The 17,664-nt window shown below is 39.9% G+C and overlaps 1 protein-coding gene across 2 annotated transcripts in view; it reads left to right on the top strand.

The window, feature by feature from the left end:
* The window catches only part of MIPEP (mitochondrial intermediate peptidase), a 167,622-nt gene that overhangs the window by 139,139 nt on the left and 10,819 nt on the right, over positions 1-17,664 (top strand). The window contains exon 18 of one of the 2 annotated variants that reach the window (XM_003833039.7): positions 2,060-2,133. The exons of the other annotated variant lie outside the window; for it this stretch is intronic. Within the exon in view, the coding sequence (XP_003833087.1) occupies positions 2,060-2,133 (74 nt within the window). The remainder of the gene's footprint in view (positions 1-2,059; positions 2,134-17,664) is intronic. 2 annotated transcript variants of the gene reach the window in all.

The raw sequence follows: 17,664 nt of genomic DNA, 5'->3' as shown, positions 1-17,664 counted from the left end.
TTTTGTCTTCTACCCTTTGCAGACTGTAGACGTTTGGTCTGCTCTTCAGATTTTATTTTTAAAAGATCTTTAGCCAAACTTGACATCAGTAAATCAGTTTCAGGGATTATAACTTTTTACTGTAGATTTCTGTAAAATAGGCAAAATATCATCTTGTTTGAAGTATGCTTTACTAGAAAAGCACATACTATAAAATATATACGTTTCTAAATATTTATATCTTGTTTATGTGTACATTCTTGCCTAGACATGTAGTTGCCATACTTTTATGGGCATATTAAAGTAAGCTAGTAAAAATGCTCACTAGACTAGAAAATTTCTAACCTCTGTCAAAGTCTCCTTTTTGATCTCACTCCTGAGAAATAACCAGGCTGGAGCCTACATCAGAAAGTCAGGCATTGCAGAGCTGAGGCAAGCCAGGAGCTAGAGGCCTGTGGGGAGGGATTTGATTTAGGGTCAGGACACTACATCCCATGGCTGAGAAGGGCCTCGGAGCACCCCAGGCCAGGAGTCAGGCAGGGCCCCTCAGCCACCCCTGCCCCTGAGAGGAGGCGCCACCTCAGTCCAGGCTTCCTGCTTTGCTTAGCACTCACTTCAGGATGTGACCAGGGCTAGTGTTTGATGTCAGCATGTTTTTGATACTGTAATGCTATCAAAAAGTCTGATTAAAGACCATGTTCACAAAATGACCCACATGTAAAGAGGCTCCAGAGCTTCTCAAATGGAAACAATATCAAAATTTATTTAACCTGTCTCATCATAGTATGTAGTCATGTATGTTAAAGGAATTGCATTTTTCATAAAATACAAAAGAGTAGTACTAAATAACTTGTTTCCAGGTCCCATTAGTTTGGAGGATTTATGTCTACAAAAATTATTCCAAACCTACCTTCACATATTGTCATTAACAGTGTTCCTTGTGGAACTCTGTCAGGTAGGCATATCCAGGTGACACAGAGTACCAGAAGACGGGAACAAGGCAGCCTCCACTGTGCCTTTATCACCCGCACACTCCAGTGGAGTTTGCTGATCCGTTAACTGTTATCCTGAACCAAGGTTTTCTGGTGTAATTAACCTTTTCCTGCCAGCTTCTCTTCCTTCACTCTTGTTTTAGAGTGTTCTTTTTCTCTTCTTTATTAGGTGCCATCACAAATTATTTCTTAATGGTATAATTTCAAGCCTCATTTAAAATAATCACAAAACTATTTTTATAGAGAATAAAATGTAATATTTTACTTATTCTGTAACAGGAGTCCCCAACCCCCAGGCCACAGACTGGTACTGGGAACTGGGCCACACAGCAGGAGGTGTGGTGGGTGGGTGAGCGAGTGAAGCTTCATCTGTATTTGCAGCCGCTCCCCATCCATCTCCTGTTGGATTAGTGGCAGCATTAGATTCTCATAGGAGCAGGAACCCTACTGTGAACTGTGCATGTGATCCTTATGATCCTCTCACAAGGATCTAGGATGGGCACTCCTTATGAGAATCTGAGGCCTGATGATCTGTCACTGTCTCCCATCACCCCTGGATGGTACCATCTAGTTGTAGAAAAACAAGCTCAGGGCTCCCCCACTGATTCTACATTATGGTGAGTTGTATAATCATTTCACTATATATTACAATGTATAATGTAATAATAAAGTGCACCGTAAATGTAATGTTCTTGAATCATCCTGAAACCATCCCTCCCCCATCAACCCTCGTCTGTGGAAAAATTGTCTTTCACAAAACCAGTCCCTGGTGCCAGAAAGATTGGGGACAGCTATTGTATAATACATAAGTTAATTATTTTTATAAAGTGAGGTCTCTTGTTAACAAAACAGATAGCCAAAAGTATAGTTATCCTCTTACAGGGAATATGTCACACCTGGTTTAATTTATTTTAGAACAATTTAAAAGCCAGAATTTGATTTTTAGAAGCAAGAAAATAGGGGCCAAATTGTCACATGGTGGCAGCTTTTATGAATATGGCATCAGTGTGGCTTTCTTTGAGAATTCAAGACAAGTGTGAATGGAGGCTGTGCAAGCAGGAGTCTGTAACAGATCCTCTCTTCCCCAGGGCTGCCGGGGAGCGCTATCGCAGGGAGATGCTGGCCCATGGTGGAGGCAGGGAGCCCATGCTCATGGTTGAAGGTAAAACAAAACCAAAATGGCACCATCTATAATGAAAGCTGATTTATGTTTTCTCCATATGTTTTTTTCATTTAAAGAAAATGTTTTAGGCCAGGTGTGGTGGTTCATGCCTGTAATCCCAGCACTTTGGGAGGCCCCAAGGAGGGTGGATCACCTGAGGTCAGGAGTTCGAGACCAGCCTGGCCAACATGGTGAAACCCTGTCTCTACTAAAAATACAAAAAATAGCAGGGCGTGGTGGCAGACGCCTGTAATCCCAGCTACTCGGGAGGCTGAGACAGGAGAATCACTTAAACCCAGGAGGCAGAGGTTGCAGTGAGCTGAAATCATGCCATTGCACTCCAGCCTGGGCAACACGAGCAAAACTCCTTCTCAAAACAATAAATAAATAAACAAATAAAAAAGAAATGTCTCAGCTGTGAATTGTGTTCTAAGCATCTGTCTCACTGTGTCCTAAGTAAATTAATTTTTAGTTGCCATGATTTATTCAAGTACCAGGATAAAGATTCAGGTTTTAGCTTTCAAAGTGTTACTTATACTCTAATAGAAAAATTTTTTATTTGTCATAAACTCTTAGAAAATTTTCCTTTAGATTTTAACAGGTCACAGTGTTTTTTTAGTCTAAAGAACTCATTTATTTTTTATTCCTTTATTTCTTTTTCTGAAAGTTTAAAACTACATATTTTCAAGAAATTCCAAGGCATTGGGTTAGATTTGTTTTTTTACCTGTTGAAAAATTAGAACTTAGTATCTTTAAGGTATTACAATTCTTTTTTTCTATGTAATTTTCTCAGTAATTTTTTATTTGAGTATTTTTACTGAAAATTTAATTGTAAATGGAAGTGATCATCATGATTTTTCATGTATGAATATAAGAACATTGAAACATGCTTACAAATATTTATAGGAAGATATGAATGTTACTAGATAATTGCAATATATTGATGGTTATATTTGCAGCTGAGCTTGACTATCTGAAAAGTTTTCTGGCTATCTGAAAAAGTGCATATAGGAAATAACTTTCAATATTGGAGAAGTGTTTTCATTGTAGTAATTGAGTGTGTCTGGGTAGTCATGAGTGTGATTTAAATGTCTCCTTGCCTAAGACTGTTGAATCTAATGCCTGTACTCCTTTTTAGCAGAATTCCAGATTCTTGCCTTCAGCCATTCATTTATTCAGCAAATATTTGTGCAGTGCCTTCAGCCATTCATTTATTCAGCAAATATTTGTGAAGTGCTAATTATGTGCCAGACATGATTTCATGTGCCAGAGGTGAAGTAGTGAAAGACGCTTAGACAAACATCCTGCTCTTTTGGAGATTGCATTCATTCCATCAGCTTTGTGAAGAGTGAGGAAGTGTGCATGCTGACACAGCCATCATTTACAGCTAGTCCTTACTGGCCCTTATTGAACTTTCCACCTCTGGGGATGGTTTTAGGGATTATCATGTATCTGTTGATTGACTCTTCTTAGTAACCCTATGAGGTAGGAGTTATGATCCCCGTTTTATAGACAATAAGCAGGTTAGGCCCTCTGCTTATGTAACAAGGCAGTATGTGGAAGAGCCAGGGATTGAACCGGGATCTCAGGCAGCAAGCAGACCAAGCTCTTCAGCTGCCTGTACTGTCAGACAGGACATCTAGTTCAGGGTCTGTTCCAGACCCAGGCAAAAGTGAAACAATAGGCACATCATAATAAGCTACTGATTGGGTACATTGTATAGTTTTGGCTGGTGGTTGGTAGCGCCAGCCCACCCCGAGCTAAGGCGGAAATAAGCGGTGAGTTTCTGTGAGGTGTGTGTTCCTGGCAGCCGTGCTTGGCTCATCCTTTCCCAGGCCATGCTGCTACACCTCAACATTTGCTGATAGGAGATACCATCAAAAGAAAAAAATGTAAATCTTTTTCAGTGTTTATCTTTTGGCTGGTGTGCTTTTCTAGTCGGCTTCCCAGAATGTTGGAACTAACTCTCAAAAATTCTGTTCTTTATCCAAAACAATTTTGTGTTAAGAAACTTAATATTTTCTGCACTAAAATTCACATATGAGAGAAAAAGAAGTCCATCATTCAAACCAGAGATGATTAAGTATTCAGATTTTAGTTAACACAAACAATAGAACAATTCTACTTTTACATTTTAATATTTTTCTTAATGCTGTTCTGTCAGATCTCATTAATTCACATGATTTGTTTCATGTCAGAGATGAATGGGGGACATGCAAAGAGGGTTATGCCAGTTGTCACTTCATAGGGCTGAATTTGTAAGTTAAGACCCATAGTAGTGGCTTCTCATTTTCTTGGAGGCAGTCAGTCTGTACCCCAAAACAGCAGGTCTTAGGTGTTGGCTCACAGCCTTAACAGTGGGGTATTACCAGGAGTGATGGGTGAAATTACTGAGATTTGTAATGTAAAAGCATACAGGATCTCGTTGGCAGTATTCTTCTATGAAAATGTAACTTTTTATAGGTACCTTATATATTTTTGTTTAACTGCTTCCTGGATAAATGTAAAGAATTATATTACATAGCAAAATGGAAAGAAATAGAATACCTGCCTTCAAACTGTGTACCTCCCTAACCAAATCACAACTTTTTTTTTACCTTCTTAGTTATAAGACTGTGTTTCTTAGGGTCAGAATACCTTTGTATTCATACTTGTGCTGTTTGAATGATACAAATTCAGAGAAGTCAAATAGGGAATGCTTTTGATCTTTGAATAATAAGTTCTACATAGGCAAACTTTTAGATTATTTGTCTTTTTCAGAATGAGTCATCCCTTGGGAACAGGGCTCTGCTCAGAGCTCTGAGTCCCTCGGCCATTTCTAGTCCTCACCAGCTAGAGGCCAACACCCTATTCAAGGAAGTCCCTGAGCACACAGGATTCCTCTACTTTCTTTTTTCCCTGTTGTTTGCTTTACATTCATCAGTTAAAGGCCACTGCTAGGCAACCATGTATCTATGCTCTCTAACTCTTGGCTGCAAGGTATTTATTCAGAAGTTTTCCATTACTTAACTTTACATAGAGTGATCCTCACAGGAAAAAAGACAAGTTGCAGCAGCAGGGGCTTTCTTAAAAAGCCTAACACACCAAATACCATTTGAAGGCAACATAATAGTGGTTAAAACAGTATTTTCTTCCCCAGAGAAAGAAAGCAATCACATGGTGAAATAGAATTGGATTTGCAGTCAGTGACTCTGCTACTTACTGTCTATAAATTACTTAGGAAAGTCACTTAATTTCCTTGCGGGAGGCAAAATGTGATTTCACTTCAAAACACTTCTTTTTTTGTCTTATTATTATTTTTATTATTATTTTTTTGAGATGGAGTCTCTACTGCCCAGGCTGGAGTGCAGTGGCACGATCTCCCCTCCCTGCAACCTCCACCTCCTGGGTTTATGCACTTCTCCTGCCTCAGCCTCCTGAGTAGCTGGGACCACAGGCATGTGCCACCATGCCCAGCTAATTTTTGTATTTTTAGTAGAGACGGGATTTTGCCATGTTGGCCAGGCTGGTCTCGAACTCCTGACCTCAGGTGATCCACCCTCCTTGGTCTCCCAAAGTGCTGGGGTTACAGGCCTGAGCCACCTTGCCTGGCCCAAAGCACTTCTTTTTAATCTGCTTCTCCTTTTTTTAATCTCTGAAGGGGGTGGGGTGTGTGTACAGACGTGTGGCAGTAGCTTTGCAGATTGACAGTATGGCCTTGTCTATTTTTAAACACATTCATAGCTTACATAAATATATATATTATAGGCATGACATTCAGTCACTTAATCCTCCACTAAACACATGTGGCAATACCTAACTGAAACCAACTTTCTTAATTGCTGAGACATCTGGGGTGAGATTTAACTCTTATTGTCAATGTTAAGGTTTTCTGCTGTTCATCTCATACCCCCACAATGGTTTTTGGCTTATGTTAAATCACATTTCTGAGTAATAAGATAACTTAAGGTTTTTGCTTAAAATAAACCATGATGATATGGCATTTCCATTCATTTTACCATTTTATAAAATATATACTAGAATATTTGTTAAGTATGCTATGGTGAGCATGATCTAAGGTTCAGTTTCCATTACAGCCACTTCAGAAAATGTGCAGTTTTCTAAAAAGACAGATATGCTGAGGCTTGTGAATAGCAAGGAAGTAATACTTTGCCCCCACTAGGAAGCAGAATTGTTTCTTACTACAGCAAATAAACTGGTAGAATTATATAGATATTAGGAATGGAAACTATATTAGTTCAGCAGTTTGTGAATGGCAATTGTATTACTCATGCAAGTTTTCATATTGCCCTCTGTAAACTATTTGGTCTTTTTGTGTTTTATGTTATGTAAAATTTTTAGGTAAATCCCTCTTACTGAGTTTTTAGGTTCAGATTTTACTTATCCTCTGATAAGTTTAATCCCCTATAACACAGGTCATATTGTCCCTATTTTTATAAATAATGAAACTTTGTCAGTGTTCATACCCTCTGTGCTGCCTTGCCCACATTTTTCTCTGTTGATCCTTACATTCTGACATGAAAGTGACCTGGCCTTTAGAAGGCAAGAGGTGTAAGCAATGTGGGTCTTGGGCCCTGATGGTTCTCTTAACGATCTCCAAGTTTTTTTTTTTAATGTCACAACCTATCTATTCTCATTGACATTGGAGAGACCTGCTGACATCCACTGATCAACAATAAAATCTTCCTCTTCCTGTGAGCTCCTTTAGACTTTTGTGGCAAAGCTGTCAATTTAGTTTATAACCATTTTTAGCCATGGTGGTCCTGATGGAAAGATTCTCCCCACAGCCATGTAAGCAGGACATGGCCCAGTTAGTTTTGGGTTCTGCCTCTGGTTACAGAATTCCTTATGCTCTCTTTCTTCAACTCTTCCGCAAAGAATCTGAGGGGAGGGGAAGGGAAAGGATAAAGTCCAAGATTTTAGCATTCCAGGAGGTTATTTGTAAATATTAAACAACTTTATTTCCATGCTCCTTTCTAATCAGAATCTCTCTGGCCAAAAGCAATATGCAAGTAGAGATACTAAATAATAACTTTATGGAGTTTTTCAAATGGACCAAACATCAGATCAGATGGAAAGAAATAGTAGTAGCTAAATGAGTCAATTCTCAACAAACTGAAACTCGATTTTGTTTGTTTTTTCGCATCAGACTGACTCACCAAACCAAAGTCTAGAAGCCCACAGGGCCTTACCTTAAGCTGATTAAAATATAATACCTTACGTTTCTGTAGAGCTTTATTTATAGTCTGCCAAACACACTCGCTTTTGCCATATTATCCTATATCATCTCTTCTAGCTTATTAAATTTTTTTTGTTCAAGAAACAAACCAGAGAATTATGGTTTATACTCCAAAGAATCACCTCCATGCTCCAAGAAGATTAATACAAATAATAAAGATATCTATCTACTAGTTTCTTTAAAAACAGTTCTCAGTTCCAGCAGCACGGAGCACATCAGCACCCAGAAATTGGGTTTACACCATTCTCCAGTAAGAGGAACCAAGGCTCCTTGGAGAAATGGCTGATTCCAGGGCTGGAACAAGGAAGACAGAAGATGAGCATGAAGCATCTTATAGTGCCAGAAAGGAAGGAAGTGCCCAGAAACACACACAGTGATGGGCGCATGTGTCATCGCAGCAGGGGCCCACTGAAAGAGCTCCCAGTGCCCCAACCTGGGCCAACTCCAGCAGCCAAATAAATCACAGTCTTGGGATGTGATACAAAGTATTAAATACATATCCATGAGTCCATATTGATATAAATGATTAAATGAATACAATAGAATAATCTCCCATAGAGAAGAGTTCCAAGTAATTTATGTACATACTCCCCACCTTAGGGAAGTGGAACATAACTCCCCATTCATTATGTGGGCAGTGCAGAGTGAGTTCCGTCCAGAGCACTCTAGAGACAGCGGGGGAAATGACAAATACGACCTCAGTCAGATGATCAAGGTCAGCATCAGTGATGCGTCATGTGGACAGTATGCATCCTTGATATAATATGATGGGAAGTTTTCCTCCCAGAAACCCATAACCCCAGTCTCATAATGAGAAAAACGCCAGACACACCAAATTCAGGACATTCTGCAAACTGCCTAAGCAGTACTCCTCAAAACTGTCAAGGTCATTGAAAACGAAGTCTGAGAAGCTAACACAGTCTAGAGGAGCCTAAGGAGACACGGCAGCTACATGTAGTATGGTCCCCTGGTGGGTCCTGGAACAGAAAAAAGACAGCTAGTTTTGATCGTACCAGGGCAATCTGACTAAAGTGTACCTGGAGCTAACAATATTCTGTCAATACTGGTTTGTGAGTTGTGACAAATGTGCCACACGATGAAAGATATTAATGATAGGGGAAACTGGCTGAGTGTGGAGTGTGGAGGAACTCTCTTGACTCCATCACAGTTTTTCAGTAAATATAAAACTATCCTGAAATTTAAAATTTAATTAAAAACAAAGAACCTCCTTGGGAAGGTTTTTAGCAATGACACCGCTGCTCATGGTTTGGTCCACACCTTGACTCCACGTTTCCCTTCTTCCCAGCAGCCTTTTCATTGCCACTTGGGGGAGGGAGGGGCACGGAGGTGAGATTGAAAGAGGAGTATTAGGCACAAAATGAGGCTGGAAGGTAAGTGGGCGTCAGGTCGGGCAGGGCATTGTGGATACTGTGAAAGAGAGTTGGTGTTTATTCTGAGGACTATGAGAAACCAATTACAGTATTTTTAAGGCAGGTAGTGCCAAGATCAGATTTATGTTGGCATGGAGGAGAGTGAGTGTGATATCAAGGATGACTCCCAAGCTCCATGCTTCAGTTGTTATAGAGATGGTTGCATGGTTATGACTGTCACGGGGGACAGAAATCAAGAAGCCCTTATGCAATTCGGCCACTGCGAGAATTCAGCTCAGGAAGCTCCCAAGCCCGTCGGATTCAGTTTCTGAGAGACTGCGAAGGACTCTGTACAGAATGGGCTGGAGAAAGCTCTTTGCCCATACAGTTCTGATGATGGGAAACTCACTTTTTCACAAGGAAACTCACTTCAGTTTCAGACAGCTCTGACTGACAGGATGACACGTTTATTCAAATTGACCCAAAATATTTAGTCCACTTGAAAGTTTGATGTCTTGTGACACAGCAGCTTAAATAATAAGCGTTGATGCCTTTTTTTTAAAATAACCTGATTACTAACCTAGTAGGCAAAACATGCTTAGTGCAAGGCTTTGCCATTGGTGTTATTTGCACAATACAAACATCATGACAATCGAGGAGCAATAAGTCCTGTCTGTCAGCAGGAGTACTGCTGACATTTAAAATAAGAAAGCTAAATAAACAGTCATTGTTCAACAATAGCTTGGTTAATTTCCCTGTTGTCAAAAGGTATACACAGATACTGAAACAGAAAAGGCGTTTTACATTGTCTTATAGCACTGAAAATTGGTAGTAGTTAATACTTCCAGTTTTAAAGCATGCAGTTAGCATTTATGCAATCTGATCAATCTCTAAATATTGGCATTGTGTGTCAAGGCTGGTGTGCCCAGCACTGTAGGAGAACAGTAAATGCACACTACCTCTGGATGGTTATTCCTAATTTTATTTTTTAGGTGTCTTTGCTTTTTATTTTTTTTAATCAAGGGATTTCAAGGGAAAGATAAGCCTTAACGCCTGACAGGTTCTGCCTGACTGAGCCAGCAGCATCTGTGCCTCCAGGTATGTGGAGGCTCAGCATAAATAAATGCCAGAACGTGCTCAAAGCACCAGCCTTGGCTTGGGATAAGTGCCCACCCCAGGGTGTGTTTTACATTTGTGAGGGACTTAGGAGGAAGGAAATGTGTTTTACATTTGTGAGGGACTTAGGGACTTAGGAGGAAACCCCTTCACACAGATACATTAAATATTAAAAGATAAGATGATTTCAAACTACTAGCATGCCAAGTAAAACTTTGCTGTTGGAAGTAAATCATTCTGATGAATTTTGATGGGTTGTTTAAACATTTATGAATAGAGTCTCTTCGTTTCCCCTGTAGTCAGACATTCTCTACCCCCTTACTCTGCTTTGTTTTTGCTTCATAGCACATATTAACATTTACTTCCTAATTTCAACATGTATTATTTCATTTATTGGTTTATGGTCTCTGCCCCTCAATAAAGTCTAAGCTCTGTGATAGGAGGGCAACTGACTGTCATGTTCACAGCTGTATCTGCAGCCCCTGTTACAGGGCTCAGCCCATCGGCATTCAATAAATATTTGTGCAATGAGTGAATACACGAATACCAAAATAGACTTAAAAGAGCAATTGTTTCCTGTGCTGTAGAAAAGTTGTGATTTAGCTGGGTGTGGTGGCATGCACCTGTAGTCACAGCTACTTGGGAGGCTGAGGCAGGAAAATTGCTTGAACCTGGGAGTCGGAGGTTGCAGTGAGCCAAGATCACACCACTGCACTCACTCCAGCCTGGGTAACAGAAGGAGACTCCAGCTCAAAACAAAACAAAACAGGCCGGGCACAGTGGCTCATGCCTGTAATACCAGCACTTTGGGAAGCCGAGGCGGGCTGATCACAAGGTCAGGAGTTCGAGACTAGCCTGGCCAACATAGTGAAACTCCTTCTCTACTAAAAATACAAAAATTAGCTGGGCATGGTGGCACACGCCTGTAGTCCCAGCTAGTCAGGAGTCTGAGGCAGGAGAATCACTTGAACCCAGGAGGCAGAGGTTGTGGTGAGCCGAAATCACACCACTGCACTCCAGTGCGGGCAACAGAGCGAGACCCCGTCTCAACAACAACAACAACAAAAAGTTGTGATGATTACAATGGGAACAGGTTTTTATTTGCCTGATTCAGGAATTTTTTTTATCACATGAATATTTTTGGATATTTTACAGGCTAAATATTTTCGTGAAGTTCTTTAATCATGTAAAAGAAAAAAAATATATAGCCATTGTGCTGTCTCCACACTTGTTCAGTCTCTCAGCTGTTCTCTTACTCCTATCCTGCCCTTCCTCCTTCCTGTCACGGTGTTTTAGACACTTTTTGTTCTAGTACAGTGCTTGGTTCTGCCCACTGGACGAGTACTGACTGTTAAGCAGCTAGATAGCAGGCATAATAAGTAGGGGACACCACTAGAAGAAAGGGGGTCCGCTATCCATTCCCAAATAGGTCCTTACTGGCCAGAGTCAAGCACCTCTTCATAAGCCCTGGGCATCAAGAGATCCTGCCTAAATGATTTCAGATAGTACTCTGTTTAAGCAGCATGCAGGAAGGAGATTCTCCATGCAGGAAAGGCGAAGGGACAATGACAGAGTGAAAATGTGCCAGGTGGGTCATGGGCAGCATCTTTAATCCACCAAACACTGCTCTGGTGGGTCGTGTCATCTCCACTTCCCATGTATGAAAGCAAAGGTCTTGTTTCAGAGCCATTCTCTGGCATAGTCAGGAGTCAGTCACACTCTTTTGCCTCCAGAGCCCCTGCTGCCCCACAGCACTCCTCGACACCTCTTAGCCATAGACTCTTGATTACTGTCTTCTTCAACTTCTGTTTTGTCACTGTTACTTTTGGTGGGTAGTGCTTGTTTTGACAGTTTTCTCTAATAGTAAGCTATCATCTACTTTCTGTATAAATTTGATGGGTCCCTCTTCCATTTTGAGATACGTCCAGAGGTTGACTTTGAGGTCTGAGAGGTTTTTCTTCCTCAAGTAAATATCTTGTAGTAGATTCATTCCAAAAAATATACTAATGATTCCATTTTTAGATGATGTCAGTGTATACTACCTTCTAAAAGGAATGTAGGTAACATTCTCTCAGTGCTTTGAGTGCTGAATGGAAACATCATAAGATGTTTTTGAAGATGGTCATTTGTTATAGATGGTGTTCCTTTTTTTAATTTTTTTTTTTTTTTTTTTTGAGAGGGAGTCTCTCTCTCTCACCCAGGGTGGCAGTGCAGTGAGGTGATCTCAGCTCACTACAACCTCTGCCTCCTTGGTTCAAGTGATTCTCATGTCTCAGCCTCCTGAGTAGCTGGGATTACAGGCGTGTGCCACCATGCCTGGCTAATTTTTGTATTTTTAGCAGAGACGGGGTTTTGCCATGTTGGCCAGGCTGGTCTCCAACTCCTGACCTCAAGTGATTCACCTGCCCCAGCCTCCCAAAGTGCTGAGATTACAGGCGTGAACCACTGCACCCTGCCTATAGATGGTGTTCTTAACTTATGGTTAAAACTGTTCTGGCCTGGTACCATGGCTCATGCCTATAATCCCAGCACTTTGGGAGGCTGAGGTGGGTGGATCACCTGAGGTCCGGAGTTCAAGACCAGCCTGGCCAACATGGTGAAACTCCATCTGTACTAAAAATACAGAAATTTGCTGGCTGTGGTCCATGTACGTATAGCCCCAGCTACTCGGGAGGCTGAGGCAGGAGAATCACTTGAACCTGGGAGGCAGATGTTGCAGTGAGCCAAGATTGTGCCGTTACACTCCAGCCTGGGTGACAAGAGTGAAACACTGTCTCAAAAAAAAAAAAAAAAATGTGTGCTGAGTGGGCTAAACGCAGGTTACAACAGCAGATGTTGTATCCCCAAACGTCTGGTTCTAGGTTTTGTTTTGTTTTGTTTTGAGACATAGTCTTGCTCTGTCATCCAGGCTGGAGCTCAGTGGCACAATCTCGGCTCACTGCAAACTCTGCCACCCAGGTTCAAGCGATTCTCCGGCCTCAGCCTCCTGACTGTAGCTGGGATTACGGGCGCCCACCACCACACTTCGCTAATTTTTTTATTTTTCGCAGAGATGGGCTTTCACCATGTTGGCCAGGCTGGTCTCGAACTCCTGACCTCAAGTGATCCGCCTGCCTCGGCCTCCCAAAGTGCCAGTGTTACAGACATGAGCCACTGCACCTGGCCTGGATCTAGATTCTTAACTTTCCTGCGTGACACCCTCAGGCATCAAGCTTCAAGGGCTGAGGAAATCACAAGTTGGCAATACACTGATGAATTTACATTTGGAAGGAGTACCAGTAAAAAGTTAAATTATAGTAATAATTATAGAGATTTAGAGCAGATTTTAGTTGAAGAATTGAAATTGACATTTGCTAGCCAACTCTTTTATGAAATGTTGCTAGAGGACATAGGAACAAGATTTCTCTTGGTTTAACTGGACTGTTTCCTGAAAGAGCATTTACAAGACATCTTCTGGTGTTTGTTTATGTCTTTTTCAACTAAATGTAAAAGAAACTTTTTCTTTATGACTATGATGTAACATTATTAATAATGAAATTAGATTAAGAAATTATACCTATACCTGATTTTCTTTTACATTTAATAGTTTATCTTTACATTAAAGTTTCTCTTATTGAATAGTCCCTGGTTAATTGTAGAGTTTGCACATCTCAAATATCTGAATAGCATTATCAAGTTATTTTTGTGACCCATCACATAAGTTAGAGTATGTCAGGTAACACACAGTTTCTTTACTCTCTTTCCATTCGGTACTAAATGTATGTTTTGTTTAAGCTTTAGGGTCAGGAGGAAGGCCAACCTGTACTTAAATTTCCCTTTCTAGCAGTTTAAATAAAACTGAGCTTTAACAAAATTCTTAAAAGCTTAAGTCACACACTCAAAATAGTGGAATTTCAACACTAGATTTATTTTTGTCTTCCTTTTGATGCACGTGCATTCCACATTAGGATAGACATTTTATTTAAATGCTTCCATAGCCTGTGTATTGATTTTCTAAAGATAAGTAATCCTTCATGTCAAATACTTTCAATAAAACTAATTTCTGCTACTTGTATATTGCCAGCATTGAATGGCTAGGAGGGAGTCATAAAAGTTTAATCAAACCAATCATACATTTGTTATTTTATTGTTCATTGTTACAATAGTGACAGCAATAACACTAAGTACAGCTAAAAGCATTTGTTGAGTGTATTTGATGTGCCAAGTACTATGCATGTTGCTGTATGATCTCATTTAATTCTCTAAACAGTCCAAGGGATGCATAAGTAACTTATTTGCCTGAGATCACCTAGTAGCAGACATTAGAACTAGGATTCAGAGTCAGGTACTCTGACTCACCTGTGTGGGCTGGTAATTTCTTCAACTTCTTTCTCATTATACCAGGAAGTTTTTGCTTTGAAATATGTGCATGCATATTCCACTGTATTTTTTTCCCTTGCTCTTTCATAATTTTTGGCAACTGAGTTGCCTTGTTGGGAATACAGTGATGCTCAAAGAAGATATTATTGGGTTATCAGAGTAAGATATCATGGGGACAAATCTGAAAAGTGGCATGTGCCAACTAGTATGCTAACTAGTAGCTAATATATATACTAGTATGTAATTGCCTTACCTACAGTAAAATGATTTTGTAGGAAAATAAGATTTGTTGAATGTAAAGGCATGAATGCACAGCGTACAAAGCAAGATTTGGAACTTTACAGGATGCTCATTGGCAGAAAGCTGCTTTTCTTGCACAGCGTAGCAGGAATAAATGAGGAAAGCATGTTATGGAGTCAGAGTTACAATTTAGTTAGCTCTAGGATTATGACACAATTTCAATAATAGAGGCAGCCTAGAATAATAGCCAAGTAAATAGAATCCCTAATCTTTGGCTTGTTCATATATTTACCCAACGTAGCCTCTGAAATCGCTGAAAGCTTTTTGGAAGAAAGAAATGGAAAGGAGCACCTGCGTTCTCAAGGCTAAGACCTCCCTTTTGTAAATGCACTAATATTTTAAGAGGGTGTGTGCATGTTTAATGTGTGGGTGTGTTTGTTTAAGGAAGACACTGAGCTTCAAAAAGCAAGATGTTTTGTAACCCGGAAATGTAATTGTAAATGGAATTATTAAATCTGACAATGAAATTAAAATAAACTAATGTGTAAACAGGGCACATATGTGGGGCTGTACTTGCTGGCTCAACTTCTGTCTAACACAGGTTCAGAGGCTTCACTTCAGTTAATAATTCTAGAGAGACAGAGAGAGCCTCATATGTGAATGCTGACAGATACCAATCCAGCACAGGGAGCAGCAGAGTCTTTTTAGTTCAAAGGAAGAGAAGAATTTCACTTCCTGGCCGATAGTCTGATTTTCTCAAGAACTGATTGTAGATAGAGGGAATCCACCTTTAGCAAAGGGTGTGGGTAACCACAGTCTTGTAGCAGAGAAAAACTTCAAAGTCAAGATGGTGAGCCATACAGTTGCCCTAGGCTTGGGAGAGACAGATCTGGAATGAGGATTCTGATCTCATAAAATTCACTTAAGATTTTTCAAACTGCCAGGCTAGCCTTTGTAGCTACAATTCTTAATCAGTAGGCTGAGTTTGGCACATATAATTATTTCAGCAGAAAAAAGAGCCATTAAACTATTATGATGAATTATTAGAATTGGTAATGGTGCTGAGAATACTCAAACCTCCTTTTCACTCCCAAATCTGTTTAGATAATCTGCTTTTTGGTACATCCAAGTTATTGTTATGTCTAGTAATGGAGGACGGCATAGCACAGACAGCTGTATATCTGAGTGAATCGCAGGTTCTAAAAAGAGATTTCTGATCTCTTTTTTAAATTGTGGTAAAATATACATGCCATACCATTTGCCATTTTAACCATTTTTAAATGTATAGTTCCAAGCCATTCACAATGTCCTACACTTACAATGCTGTGGAGCCATCACCAGTATCCATTTTCAGAACTTCCCCATCACCCCAGTGAAGACCCTTTATCACAGAAGTCAGCAGGTAGAAAAATGGATTTATTATAATTCCATCTTTTATTTCTTTTAGTAGATAAACAGTTACCTAATAAGCAGATGGCAAAAAGTAGAAAAAAGCTGTGATTTATGAGCTGGATAAGTAGCTTGTGATTATGAGTTTTATGATAGTTTTATGATATTTAATCACAGATCAATGTTTTGGAATTGAACTTGTGCAAAAATAGTAAGCAACCTCCTCCTTCAACTCTTGAACTAGGAAGCAGGTTTTCATAACTTCGGGTCTGATTATTATAGTGAGTTACTGAGCATTTCTGTGTGTTAAATGCTGTATCTTATTTAATCCTTATTAACAATCTAGCAAAGTAGATGACATTGTGCCAGTTTTATGAACTTCAAACATTATACTAAACTCCAACATTTTACTTTTACTTAGATTTCCTCCAGCAGGGGTTAAGTGATTAGTCTGAGGTCCTTAACCAGTTGTTTAACCCAGGGTAATCTCTTACTAAACCCTTGCTCTAACCATCAGGATATATTGCCTTCTTTCGAGCCACCTAAAGTTTTATTTAGAAAATGAAAAAGGTATTTTTTTGTCTCTATTCTTTCTTGGCACCCCTTCAAAGGAAAACTTTTGTATAGTCAGAAGAGAAATAGCCTGAAATTTCAAATAATAAGATACCATGCAGAACCAGATAATGTTCCATTCAGCCCCAAATTCACACCAGCACAGTGCCCCTGAGGCTGTTGGTGGAACTGCATTCGAATAGCTGCTCTGCTGACCAGCAAGGCCCTGCGGGGCTATTGTCCTGTAGGGGGTCCTCAGGACATTTTCTTTTTTGGAGCCTGAGGCTCTTTTTTTGGTCCACCAGACTGTTCCTAACTGATACTTATAGGCCTTAAATAGAAATCTGGCTAATGGAACTTAATTAATTAATTTCTACTAAGTCCAGTGCTGTGGCTGAAATGTAAGAATATGACTAGCTTTTAACTTTTATTTAAAAAAAAAAAATTTTTTTCTAGGTTCGGTGTACATGTGCAGGTTTGTTATATAGGTAAACTTGTGTCATGGGGGCTTTTTGTACAAATTATATTATCACCCAGGTACTAAGCCTAGTACCCAATAGTTATTTTTTTTTGCTCTCCCTCCTCCCATGCTCCACACTCACATAGGCGTCAGTGTGTGTTGATCCCCTCTGTGTCCATGTGTTCTCATTATTTAGCTCCCACTTATAAATAAGAACATGCGGTAATTGGTTTTCTGTTCTTGCGTTAGTTTGCTAAGGATAATGGCCTCCAACTCCATCCATGTTTCTGCAAAAGATGTGATCTCATTTTTTTATAGCTACATAGTATTCCTTGGTGTATATGTACCACATTTTCTTTAACCAGTCTGTCATTGATGGGCATTTAGGTTGATTCCATGTCTTTGCTGTTGGGAATAGTGCATCAGTGAACATTCACGTGCATATGTCTTCATGGTAGGAAGATTTATATTCCTTTTGTGTATATTAACCAGTAATGGGATTGCTGGGTCAGATGGTAGTTCTATTTTTAGCTCTTTGAGGAATTGCCACACTGCTTTCCGCAATGGCTGAACTAATTTATACCCCCGCCAACAGTGTATAAGCATTCCTTTTTCTCTACAACCTCACCAGCATCTGTTATTTTTTTGACTTTTTACTAATAACCATTGTGACTGGTGTACAATGGTATCTCATTGTGATTTTGATTTTTTAGCTTTGATTTTAAAGAACTGATGAGGTATTTGTCCTGGGTGTCTTGGCCCATGGCACTGGCCACTCCTGATTGGTGTTACGAGTCCATCCACCT

Source organism: Pan paniscus, chromosome 14 (genome assembly GCF_029289425.2).
Source record: "Pan paniscus chromosome 14, NHGRI_mPanPan1-v2.0_pri, whole genome shotgun sequence".
Lineage (NCBI taxonomy): Eukaryota > Metazoa > Chordata > Mammalia > Primates > Hominidae > Pan > Pan paniscus.
The sequence above is the reverse complement of the archived record's forward strand: the minus strand, read 5'-3'. Positions and strand labels throughout refer to the sequence as shown.